This window comes from Orycteropus afer, unplaced genomic scaffold, assembly GCF_000298275.1.
Source record: "Orycteropus afer afer isolate SDZICR_OR568_19922 unplaced genomic scaffold, OryAfe1.0 scaffold00014, whole genome shotgun sequence".
NCBI classification, from domain to species: domain Eukaryota; kingdom Metazoa; phylum Chordata; class Mammalia; order Tubulidentata; family Orycteropodidae; genus Orycteropus; species Orycteropus afer.
Genome location: NW_006921601.1, coordinates 21,364,854 through 21,378,867, shown reverse-complemented (window position 1 = coordinate 21,378,867; position 14,014 = coordinate 21,364,854). Strand labels below are relative to the sequence as shown.

The window sequence follows — 14,014 nt, the reverse complement described above, 5'->3', positions numbered from 1 at the left end:
AAAAAAAAAAAAAATGATTCTGTCTACCTCTCTAACCTAGGACTAGTCATTTCTTCAATCATATGATCTACTTTAGGAGGAACAGGTAAATCTTAAACATTTTTGCTCATAAAATGATAAGACTTGCATGCATGCTGTTCTTTATGATGTCAAAAACATCTGATGCTTACAGTAACTGATGAAGTCAATAGAGCAGGTGTTATTATCCTCATCTGACAAAAAATGGCATGGGGTGACATGAGATTGTTCTCCTAAAAGCCTACAACTTACAACTGCCTCATTTTAGTGTCTAACATATGCCATTTGTGCCAGTGTCGGGGAGTGTGTATGGGGGGTGGAGTAGGTAGCATAGCTGAGTACACATTTCCCAAGTATTTTCTTTCTTTTTTTTTTTCTAATTTGAGACTGTCTCAGATTCTGCTATTTCTTTTAAACATTAGCATCAGTAGTTGATGTCATTTAGGGCTTTTATTCGGATGTGCTAATGTTCAGTGCCATTGAGATATATTATCGTGAGTCAGAATATTTCATATCATAATCCCTTAAGAACAGAGATTTGCCTTGTTCATACCCATATTCCCAGAAGGCCTAACATAGTGTTGGTGCAATAGTTGCTCTCAATAAATATTTTTCTGAAATAAATGACTTATGTAGTTTTGTGATATTTAACATCTTATTTCACACATCACAATTTACACAACTGGCTTTGTCAAGCCAAATATAAAATAAATCTGACCTAATATGATTTTAAATGTCTGTTTCTTCAACCATTGACATATATGCATTTATTGTCTGCTATGTGCTAGGCAGGTCCCTGGGTGGAGCTAATGGTTTGTGTTCAATTACTAATCTACAGGTTGGCTGTTTGAACCCACTCAGTGACACCATGGAAGAAATGCCTGGTAATCTGCTTCCATAAAGATTACAGCCAAGAAAATCTATACACAGTTTTAACAGATGAGGTTGCTATGAGTCGGACTCAACTCAATGGGAGTGGGTTTAATTTGCTTTTTTCATGTTGTAAGCATTGTTCTAGGGGCTGGGGGTACAATGATGAAGTAGGGATAAGGTCTCTATTCTCAAAGAACTCATATACTTGTGTTAGGAGACAGACAATCACATACATACATGCGTGCATAGTAAATTTGAGAATTTAAAAAAATTCTACAAAACAGAGAAAGATACTAGGGAAAGGCTAATTTGGTTAAAATGGTGAGGGCAGGATCTCCCTGAAGAAATAATATTTGCACTGAGAAGTAAACGATAAGAAGGAGACAGCCACGCAATGAGATAGGTGTCGAGACTAGCAGAGGCCCTAGAACGGGAATGAGCTCACTGCCGTGTTTAAGCCATGGAGACAGAGCGAAGAGGCTAATGTGGTAAGCAAGAAGACAGAACACAGAGGACACTCAAGAAGTAGGCAAGGTGATTACCACCTAGAGTCTGGAAGGCCATGTGGAGAAGTTAGAAATCTATTTTAAGTTCACTGGGATCACTGGGAAGGTACAAGAAACAAAAAAATGACATGATCTGATTTATGCATCTATGTCTCAAAAAAAAAAAAAAAAAAAACCCTGAAACCACAGGATGCTCTCAATTATCAAATAAGCATTAAATGACGGCCAGATTTTTATTCTTATTAAGGTCATTTTAACTAAGACTGTTTCAAAAAAGTGTGGAATTGAAAAGGAATTCAGAATACCAGTCATTCAAGTTGAAAATGCCAATAATCAAAACAACTCTATTTCCTTGGCAAGGAGTCCAGTTTGCTGAGGTTTTCCTGATGAGACGAGGGATCAGCTCATGCATGAAGCAAGAGCTTCCTTAGCGAGTGCAGGATAGCATTTCCCCCAGGCATACCAGTCATCATGGCAGAGAGGTGGGTGCTAGGTAAGGTGACCATAACATCTAGCATTCTGCCAGGGATGTTGGCAAGAGTGTACTGATAATTTTATCAGAACAACAAGCATAAATTGAGACTGTTTCTGGTAAATGGGATATAAGGACACACTTGTGTTAGAGGGCCTAGCCTTGAGCCTCAATTTTGTATTAAAATGGCTATGTGGCCGGAAGCAAGGTATCCTTCTTTCTGAGTCAGAATTTCTTTCTCATAACATGAAGCAGTTTCATTTTCTCCTATTTTGAACACCAACAACAGTCTCACTGGAGAGGCAGAAGAATAACTCACAGTCCAGTTGTAGAGCAAATAAACTGGAATGTAGTGTAACAAGCAAAGCAACAGAAACGTAAGTCAAGGTAAAAGGTCCACATTTAACAGAGGAGAGGAATGTTAATGCCTATGAAGACATTAGAAAATGCTTTGGGTGAAACATGAGCTGAAACTAGGAAAGTGAACATCATATGTAAATCAACATGATCAAGGAAAAGAAGGATCATCATAAATTCAAAGTCCTGTTCCATTCTAGCTAGAGGGGAGATAATACATGCAAAGGCACAGCAGCATGTAACCATACAGTAGATCCAGTTGATTATAAAATTAGTTCAGCTGGATTATCTCTGTGGGCTTTTCATCAATAAAATTTTGGTATGAACTGAATTGTGTACCCCCAAAATTGTATTAAAGTATTAACCCTTGGTACCTGTAAATATGAGCTGTTTGGAAAAAGGGTTTTTTCTTTTTTATGTTAATCAAGTCATACCTGAGAACAGAGGGTCCTAAACCTAATCACTTCTGAGCACTGCCTTATAAAATGAGCAGAAGAGACAACAGACACAAGGGAAGACAGACACCATGTGAAGATCTCTCTACAAGCCAAGGAATTCCAAGGAATGGCCAGGGCTACAGTAAAGATCTTTTTCTAAAACTTACGTATAGAGAAAGAGCCCAATCCTGCTGACCCACTGAGGTCAGACTCTTAGCCTCCAAAACGGTGAGAAAATAAATTTCCTTTCCTTATAGTCATCAGTTTGTGCTATTGTCTGGTATGGAAGTACTAGGTAACTAAACTAAGACAAATACAAAGGGTCTCTCAATGTAGCTTTTAAAAACAAAATTTTTCACTCCATATTTGATATTATATATTAATTTTTTAGCTTCTATCTACCTATTCAGCCATCTATCCATCCATCCTTCCATCCATCCCCATCTCTCAACAACATGACTCCATCTATTCCTCTTCACATACCATCTATTTACAATGGTTGCACACCTACAGAAGTACCTAGAAGTATAATAAAGAAGTATATAAAGTCCCAGGATAAATGCTAACCCTTTTATGAAGTCACAAATCATAACTTTAATACTAAAAAAACATTGATCAAGTATGGACAGTTACTATTAATATTTAACATAACAATAAGTAACATTGACTGCAGGGAGAGACCAGAGGCAAAAGCCCCTCTCTGTCTCTCCCTCGTGAGCACCTCTCCTTCTTTCTCTTATGAGCCTCTCCCCTCACCTCTCTCTTTCATAAAATGTGGCTTTTGTGGAAAAAAATTAATAAATAAATAAAATAATAAGTAACATTTACTGGACACTTAGATAATCAATTCTTACAACACTCACATGAATTACATATGAGCATGATTTCCTTTTTACAAAAGAGGTAACTGAGACACAGATTACATAAGAAATCATTCAAGGTTAGTTAGAAGTGCAATCAACCTAACAGCAACTAACAACAACAACAACAACAACAAAGTTAGAAGTGGCAGAATTGGAATTTGTACCAAATCTGATCCAAGGGTCTGTACTTTTAACTACTATGTTACATTCCTCTCTAAGTGTTACAGAAGTGCTGATTGTGGTGGACAGAGTGGGAGAAAAATGTGGAACAAAACTCAAAATCATAAAAATGACCAGGCTTATGGGTCTTATAGAGACTTAATGAAACCCCCAACACTATGGCCCCTAGTAAGCATTGAGGCCTGGAATTGAAGTCACTCCTATGGCTTCCAGCCAAACAATACACAGGCATATAAGGTGAATGTTTACACCAGGTAGGTGTACTCCTTAGGACAGTCAATCATGGGAGATCAGAGGGGCAGTATTTGCGTAGGGAGGTAGCTCAGAAGATGGGAAGAGAGCTATTATATTATGGGGATTGCAATCAATGTCATGAAACAAAATGCATATAAATTACTGTATAGAAAATGAATTTCCTTTGTAAACTTTCACTAAAATCACAATTAAAAAAAAAGAAAAAAGAAAAAGAAAAAAGAAATGAGCTGAATCTATATGACAAGAAGGTGGCGTAGTGCTTAAGGCACTTGACTGCTAATCAGAAGGCTGGCAGTTCCAACCCTCCAGCCACTCCTTGAAGGAAGACTGGGCAATCTACCTCCGTAGTGATACCGCCTCAGAAATCCAAGAAGGGGTTGCTACTATGAGTTGAATTGACTCCATGGCCGTAAGTTTTTTTGGTTATATAACAAGAAACCAGTGGGGTTGGCCAAGGTTCTCACAGAAATAGTTATATATTTTTTTTATCAGTTCCTTAGATTTCATGAAAACTATAAGGTCTTGAAGGTGAGAAACTGCATCTGTTAACTTCCTGCTGTCAGCATTTAACAGAACCACAAAGAAAGCAATTAAAGGAGATCTTCCAAGATATGATGATGGTGGTAATAAAAACTGTAACAAGGTTAGTGTAACTGTATCAGATCACTGCATCAATTCACAATTTACAAATCTTAAATGTATAGTTTCATAATTAATCCTAACAATGGTATGTGTACATTATTACCTCCATGTTTACGTATTCACAGGTGAAGACTGAGAGACATGTGATGATTTTTGCAGTACAAGACCTGGGATTTAAACTAAACTTTCTAACACTAAGGTCAACAATATTTCTCTGTATTCACAGAGGCCTCCCAAACTGTCAAAAAAATTTCAGCAAGCCATCATAGTTTACCTTAGAAAAAACAAAATGCTGTAACATACAGACCTGGACTTAGCTCCTCTGAATGCCTCAGTTTTTGTATAAAAATAATAAAACCCCATATTTCAAAATCCCTGAGCTGACTCCTGAATTATAGAGGGGGAAATTTTAAAACTGATGTGTTTAACCAGTTAGTGGTCATATCTTATCACTGGGCTCTACAGGGTTCTACACAGAGTATCAAGGAGGCAGCCCCTTCTGTGAAGGTCCAGGTGGATAGAGGGCATGGCAGAATGCTGCTTACCAATACAGGACTCCCCGGACAGTGAATAAGTCCCATCGTCATGGAAACCGCTTCTGCACTCACAGTGGTACCACCCTGGCAGGTTAACGCAGCGGGAATGGTTGTGGCACTCAATGATTCCCTCTGTGCACTCATCAATATCTGCCTCAGAGAAAAACACAAGCCCACCAGGACATTAATTTCTTTTGGCACTAACCTTTCAGTAAACACCTAAAACATACTCACGTCAACATATCAATTAAAACTGGTTATTCACCTAAAATGAAAAGTCACAGAATGAACCAAATCTAATTTTTCTAGAATCCAAACAAACTGAAAGCTTTCTTCTTGGATTCTTTCTCATATATTGAACAATGAATGGAAGCAGATGACCACAAAGACATTCCTAACCTGAAAGATAATGGCTTCTGAATCATCAAAAACTAAAGTGAGGATGTGGAGCCTAGTTTGCTACTGGGCATAAATGACTTTTCTCAGATTCAGTGTATCCTAAACAGTAAGTCAGATAGTATACAGTGTTCTTTGAAAATGCCTATGAACTTATAAGATTGGGAAACTGTGGATAAATAGTGGTAAACTGACATGTGTGCTGTTTTTCCTTAATTGCAGTCTCAGAGACTTATCATATTAATATGCTCTGCAAAGCTTTGGGCAGATATTGATAATATGCATTGTTTCTCAAGTAGATTTGACCATAGAATGCTTTTTGGGGGCAGGGAAGGGGGGATAGTTTTAACATCTTGTGAAACTAGTGTTCTGTGCAACATGCCTTGGGAACTACTGTCTTAACCCTTTGAACACTGCTGTTTCACTGGAGGATGAGGTTTAAGATGGTCAGTCAAAAATCTTCATTCTGCAATCATTCCTAAAAAAAGGTAGTCTTCTGGGCTTTGTTTCTGCCCTAAGTTCTGGCTTTTCAGGATCAGCAAATACCTAAATCATGCATAGATTTTTCTCACTCAGAGGCTTGCTCTGAGTTGAAAAAGCTTGACAACATTAGAAAAAGATGAGCTGCCTGTTGTTATACCAGGGTCAGCTCTTTCTTACAAAATTTGTCCTTGTAATTACTATTTGGAATATAGCCATTGCTAGTCAGGAATCTTCTCCTAGTTCTCTTGGGAATATCTGAACTATGACACTCTTATGTGCATAGAAATTTAATTAACACTGGGATAATAACACATAATGAATAGAACACCCTCTGGGGTCTTTTTCAACAGAAAATGTTGCAGGTATCAGCTCAGGAGCAATCAGCTACCAGGGATTCTACTCCTTTTGATAGTTTTTCAGTTGTGTACTTGACTGTGAATTTGCTTCAAAACCTAACACCCTTATCTCACATTACAGCCAAGTAAACAGAGTAAGTGGAGATACTGGGGATTGAACCCAGGACCGTATACACATGAAACATATGCTCTACTACTGAGCTACACATATGTACATACATACATATGTACACACACACACACACACACATATATATATGTGTGTGTGTATATATATGTGTGTGTGTGTGTGTGTATGTGTATATATATATATATATATATAAGTGGTGAATGAGCAATGAGGAAGTGAGGACAACAAGTGTACAGTAATGTTTCAAACAACATGAGCTGAAGGACATGAGAGAATGATGGTAGCAAGAAAGGTATGGGAGACAGGGAGATGAAGATGTTGATTGATAGGGAGAGACTTGAAAGAACTTTGAGGTCTGGATAACCTGACATAAAACCCACCAGCCACTCCTTGGAAGGAAGATTGAGCAATCTACTTCTGTAGAGATACCACCTCAGAAACCCATGGAGTGGTTGCTACAAGTCAGATCTGACTTGATGTTAGTGAGGTTTTTTTTTTTTTTTTTTGGTTAAACAGAGAAAAGGCATAGCTCCATATACTCTGCAACTCAGAGTTTGCCTTATACTGTCAACTGCCATCTTCTTCCTCTGTGGCATTTAGCATCTGGCCCATACAATCCTTTAACTTACAGCTTCCCTAAGGCTTCTGTACACCATCAGTCCTCAGGACTCGATGTTTCTATGGCACCTTCAGCTACTGCAGCCAGGCTGTGTATGCATTTATTATAAATCCTCAAATGACAAATTCCCTACAACTGCATAGACTGTCATTGTTGCAATTTTACAGATCTGTGGTTGTCTGCGACAAACCTTGAATCATTAAATTTTCAAAAATAGACATGGAGAAGAGAGCGGGGAGTGTGTGGTAGACAGGAATCACTCTGAACTGGGTGGGAGCCTGAGAGTTTTCATGCTTAACATTGCCTCAGTCACTGACCTCACTTACCAGAGAAAGGTGTACTGCAACAGAATTAGAGCGTCTTTAAATAAGAGGTGACCTCTGAGAATATCTAAACCAAGCCCCTCATTTTATAGGAGGTCATCTTTCATCCTGCAGAGATTCCCTACTAGGAAACAGGGCCCGCTTAGTGCTTTTTTGAACACATGGCACTAAAGAACACAAAATGGCTTTCATATAATTAAATTAAGGTCCAGTTTTCACATATGACTTCTTTATATTAAAAAAAGAAGAAGAAGAAGAAGAAGAAGAGTTGCCATTGAGTCAGTTCTAACTCATGGCGACCCCATGGTTTTAGAGTAGAGCTGTCTTTCTTAGGGTTTTCAGTAGCTAATTTTTCAGAAATAGATTGCCATGCCTTCCTTCTGAGACACCTCTGGGTGAACACGAACCTCCAACCTTTCAGTTACAGCAGAGTGCACCACCCACAGACTCCTACCCTACCTTAGGCTGAAGGATAATTCTCTGTAACAGAACAAGAACAAACTCTCCCTCAGACCTGTATTTTCGAAATTCCCTGAAGGGTAGTCATGATCCCCAAACACCCTGTCACTTGGCTACTGAGAATACTTTAGGTAACAAGCATCTAGCCAACAGGAAATACAGAAGTGAAAGTATTTGAAGTGACCAAAGCAATCAAGTGTCCTGGTCTGCCTGGATAAACTATCCAGGAGTTTTTAGATCTACTGTCCCTCTTACTCAAAAAAAAATCCCAATTTGGAGGATTAATTATCTAAATAACTCTTCCAGTCTTAAATTCAATGAGAGATTTCTAGGAAGAACAGGTGTGGAGAATGCCACGCAAATACTTTCTCAAGTCACAGTTTTTTCTATCCCCAAACTTAAATGATGAGAGAAACCAGTCAGAGTTGCCATGATTCATCAGGACTGAAGTTAGCCATTTAGCACACAATGATTGACAGAGGAAGTGAAGACAATCAGACACTTACACATCTACAACATCCGCAAAGACACTAGAGATTCCCTGGTTTGCTGGGCAAATGAGGAAAGTAGGGAAGATGTCCTCTGCCTGGGAGCTATACTTCCCACAGCAGATGCTGGGACTCCCTGCGGAAAACCAGGGCCCATCACAAACTAGTAAAATGTTGTGCATTTCTGCTTTCTGTGCAAGGTCTATAATTAAAGCCAGACAGTAATTTTATATGCAACCATACTGAAATTGAGAGGCCCTCATATTTTCTTCTTGTTCCTAAAACTGGTTATTTCACCAGCATAATCAAAGAAGTATTTAAAGCAATCACTGCTGACCCAGATACAGAAAACACTTGGAGGCTTTTCCATGACACTATTGGGACCTTACAAATGAGAAAGGATGGTTTCTCCCCCCCCCAGCTGGGTTGTGGGTGTCTTTGTCCTCAGAGGTTTGTTTCTTCCCTTCAATGCTTGCTACAGGCAAACAAGCAAGACAGATGCTCTGGAAACGGGGTCTCTGGGAGTTCACTACAGAGTCCTAGTTTCCCATCCAAGGAAAATCACAGCGAAGAGCAGCACACGATGTATTAGCTACCCCAAAGGAAACAAACAAAACCTCATCTCTCCTTTCTATGTAAAGCCCTGGGCCTTTGCTGAAAACTCAGTTTAACACAGCAGAGACCTGAAAATGAGGTAGAGGAAGCAAGAGATGTCAGGGATTCCTGAGAGTGGAGTCTATATTATTCATTTTTGTGTCATCTGTGCCAAGTGTCTGCTACATAACAAATACCATAATTGCCCAGGCCACACAGTTAACAAATGGTAACATGAGATTCAAAGCTCACTAGAACCCATATTTGTAATTATTGTATCATATCATCTTGTTTCTGGATCAAGAAGGGAAGACTTAAAAAGAAAATGGATTTATCCAATTTTAAATTTATTGAGCTAAACGTAAGAGTCAAGGATTACTTTTGTATTGTTGTGGATACAGAGGTGAATAAGACATGTTTTCTCCATCAAGAGAGTTCACAATCAAGGGCAGACAATAGGCACACTCACCTTTCAAACCCCAAGAAATACAAATATCCCCTTCTCTAATTCCTCTAGACAGATAGGTCCTCCCTCTGCTAATGACTCAGAATATATACATGCATACATTTAAGAACATATCTCGCTCTAACATAGTTATTCCTCTTTTTGTTTCTAGCACATAAATGCAAGTTTCCCAATTGTAGAGAAATATATTATTCAGCTTTACATTTCTAGAGAATAGGAAATGTCAGGCAGTACCTGAGGGTACCCAATAAAAGTTTTGTGGGAATGAATGAATGAATGTGCAGTACAGTAAATTCCTTGGTATAACCCTTCTAGCCATGGTCTTTGTGACTCCCTCCAAAGGACTAGGTGGCACTAGGCAAATGCACGATGGTTGTGGCCCAGCAAGGGGATTGAATAGCTTGCTAACAATGTAAACAAGGTTCACAGCACCTTGTAGGGGTGAGACCATGCAAATGAAGTGCATAGAACCTTAATGTAGGGATTGGTCAGTTTTGCCATCTGCTAGGCTTAAAATGAGCCAACCCAGGGGTGGAAAAGGGTATCTTACTACTATCAAGAAAGAAGAGCCAAGTTTGGAGTGTGTCCTTCGGACCCATGATTCCTGCGCTGAACCTGCTGGATCCAGGAGACAGATTGCTGTGACACCAGAGATGGTGAGAGATGGCGAGAAGCAGTGGCAAAGAAATGGCAGCAGCAGAGGCAGAAGAGTCCAGGGACCAGCAGGAGACAGATGGTGGGATTCCCAGCCACCAGAGCGAGAAAGCTGAGTGCCTTTGGGCAAGAGGCTTACTGGTGGAGCAGGGTTTTTTTAAGCATTTATCAGTAGAACTAAAAGAGCCTTATAACTCTTGCCTGGGAAAGGCAGAAGCTGGTCCCAGAGGCGGGGGCCAGAGGAAGACTGTTTTCTGGCATGAGTGAGGCGAGTCTGTCCTAATCAAAAAATTGAACCCTGAGCATTCCTGATCCTGAATACTTATAACCTGTTACTTCTCTAGTAAATTCCGTAATACTGAATATTGTCTTTGGGCTCCATAGGGCCACTGTAATGGATTAAAGAACCCAGGAGAGAAGTAGAGAGTGCTGTGGGAGGGACAGCTGGTGTCAAAATTGGCAGAAAGTTTGGAGGGTGGTGGAATGTCTGACCTCTCTCACAGAAATCATCCTTGGCCTGTTCATATTGATTCACTTCCCCTCTTGCAGAGTTAGAGGAACTCTGATAATGGAAACACCCCCTTTTTGCATAATGAAAAAATGTGCAGTACTTGTGGAGTGAATAAGTGGATGAATGAACAAGATGGAAGCAAGATAAAAAATATTGCAACATTCCCTGCTGTTTGCAAATAACAATGATATAATACAAATTCACAAAACTAAATATGAGAGTTCATTTGATCTAATAAAGTATTTGCTTCTAAAGAACATCATATAGTTTCTATATAAAACTTAGGCTCTATCCCCAATCCTCACAACTTTTAAGGCAACACAATAGACAACAAAAAGACATGTAGTTGTAGTGGTCCTCAGTGAAGAGGTCTACCTGTACCTTAACCTTTTTTATTCATAATGGGAAACACACAGACACCCAAGGTTTTCTTCCCGGCATATAGACTGAGCAGCACATTTGATCTTATTTGGACTGTACAGTGGATTTGCTATGAAAAATCAATGACAAACAACCAGGCATTGAAAACATAGCCTAAACCCTCTTTGTAAAACAATGTGCCTTTAGTTCTCAAAACTTCTCAGCAGAAAACCTTTCCAATCTCTGAGCTGGTTGACTTAAGTATCTCTATAGTCCATGCTCATTTTAATTTCATGTTTTCCCCCCTACAGTGACTGATTTTAAATTAAAATCCAAGTACAAATTTTTAATCCCAACAGGAAGCCTTATTTTCTCTAAATTCCTATAATGATTAGCACTTTTTGCCACCTCATTTTTCTCTTACATTCATCCTATTTTAGAATATTCGGTGTTTCCTGCTTTAGTTTCTCTCCAATCAAATAGAAAGCATTTTTGAACTTCCACTATTAATAATTAACTATGTGTCAGGCCCTCTGACAAGTGCTTTATATTCACAGCTTCATTTGATCTTCAGAATGCTTATGAGATAATTTGAACTGCCCTAATTATAAGGAAAATGGAGACTTAGATGTTTATATAATGTGCCCATGATAAAACATCTGGAAGTGGCAGAACAGGTCTGTTTAACTCCAAAGTACATGCTATTAACCACTGCACCATACAGCCTTCTGCACATTATGAGGGAAGAAGAACTTCTCTTTTATTTTCATTCAGGGTCAGGGATGGATCACCCAGTAAGCAAAGTAAGCAGATGCTGAGGGCATTAACAAAACAGGGTCACCAGTTGTCCAAAGCAAAGACTCATCAATGTCAGACAGACAGGACACAAGTAAAAGTGAGTACCACAGGAGAAGGGAACTGGCAGGGCACTAAGTTATTTTATACAATTTGTACACATCATATAGTTTCTATATAAAACAATTATATTTTCCTTTTTATTTCAGACCAATTGAGTGTAACCTCACATTCAGTTCTCTCTCACTGACTACAAAAATATGTGCCAATGGCGCTATAATCACCTGACTCATGACATATTTGGTCCTGTAAAAGTAAACCAAAACCTGTCTTCAGATTGAGCCTATCCTTACATTTGTATCATGCTCTTTGTGATTGCTCTTGCCTCCGCTGGCTATCAGTAGTAGTCCAATGAACTGTGAAGATGCAGCATCAGAGGATGGGAGGTGAGTACGCAATGTTTTAACTATTATTTCAAGATGAAAAACACTCACAGAGATCTACAAAGGGCCTGACAATGAGCACTGTATGACAAACGAATGAAATTATTTCTGACTCCCTTGTAAGTACTATTTTTTTTTACTGTCTCAGACCTGTAGAACAAAATAACATATTCCAAATCAATTTTTTTACCTAATGATTTTCAAATATAAATTTTTATGTCCACATCCAAATTCTAATGTAAATTTTATTTGAAAAAATTGTATGTTTTTAAAAATAAATTTTAGTTATTTCCATTATTCAAATTTATTTGCTACAGCAGAACCAAATTTGAAAAGCGACATGATTTATATCCAGATAAAATGATATGGCAACAACTAAGTGGAGCACAAAGACAAAAGTTTGTAGAAGATAAAAATTCACACTTGTGAATCTTTAAAGAGAATTCCAAATTTAACTTCTTTTTAAAAACAGAATGAATCAGAAGAGACTTCTGTTGAATGCTCAAGTTTAATGGATATAAATCATTGTACTAATACTGTTAGTGATGAAATTCCTAATAACAATATGAATATAACAGAATTTGTTTCAAATTCTGTATCCATTCCTTGTTGTAGTAAAAAGAAAAATTATTAATGGTATAGAAAGTGAAACTACGTCAGAATCTGAAATTGTTACATCTGGAGACAGAAATAAGAAATATCACAATGGACCATTTGGAAAATCAAGTAACAAATCTGCATGGTAAACAAATTAGGTTCCATATTCAGAATATATTTCCAGGGTGCAAAGCTTATCATGAAAATTAGAAAAGGGAGTGGATACTGTAATTTCTGTCAGTTGGCTCTGTATATTGTTTTCTTTGCAAGAACAGCTCAATATTTCAGTTTGTCTTTTCTCATACAGATCAACTAAATATTATTTTAGATACATATCTCCAACAGATGGACAAATTGTTGAATAATTTATCATGTTTACTAGCTTAAACAGTCATACCAGTGAAGAAATTACAAATCAAGTACTTCACTATTTATTTATGTGACATTTGCAAAATTGATTTTTTCCAAGTGCAAAGGCCAGTCCTATGACAATGTTGCCAAAAAGTCAGAGTGTAATAAAGGCATGCAACAGAAAATTCAGTCCTAAATCATTTAATTCTTGATTTGCTAAAGAAGAATTTAGTGATTGATGCAACTTGAATATGATTAATAAACATGAAAACAGCTCAACTCACAGAGATGTTTAAATGCTGTCATATTTAAACTGAAGACATGGTTTTGGCTTAACTCATGGCTGGAAAAAATTACTGAAGAATGTCAGTAGTGGAAAGCTGTTTTACAATGCATTGTTACTAGCATTATAACAATTGCTGAATGTGGGCTTTCTTTTTAAGGAAGAAATTAAGTGTTTGAGTCACCACAAAATGGAAATTTTAGGGGTTTATTTGAACTTATTGCTCAGTTTGATACATTTTATCAGGCCACATCTTAGTATATGGTAACACAGAAAAGGGCAACCCATCATACTATCATGTATAAAACAACAGGAGAAGAATTAATAAACATAATAAGTGATAAAGTTCAATCAACTATTTTCAGTGAAGTACAGCTCAATATTTCAGTTTGCAGTTTCTACTCCTTATCTTTCTCATATATATCAACTGAATATAATTTTAGATATATATCTCTCTAACAGATTGACAGCCATCAGCCACTCCTGGAAGGAAGATGGGGCAATCTGCTTCCGTAGTGATACTGCCTTGGAAACCCAAGGAGGGGTTGCTATGAGTTGGTCCAACTC

At 38.0% G+C, this 14,014-nt stretch overlaps 1 protein-coding gene across 1 annotated transcript in view; it reads right to left on the bottom strand.

Moving 5' to 3' along the window:
- The window catches only part of NELL1 (neural EGFL like 1), a 1,238,690-nt gene that overhangs the window by 46,614 nt on the left and 1,178,062 nt on the right, over nucleotides 1-14,014 (bottom strand). The window contains exon 16 of the mRNA XM_007955935.2: nucleotides 5,149-5,289. Coding sequence (XP_007954126.1) covers nucleotides 5,149-5,289 — 141 coding nt within the window. The remainder of the gene's footprint in view (nucleotides 1-5,148; nucleotides 5,290-14,014) is intronic.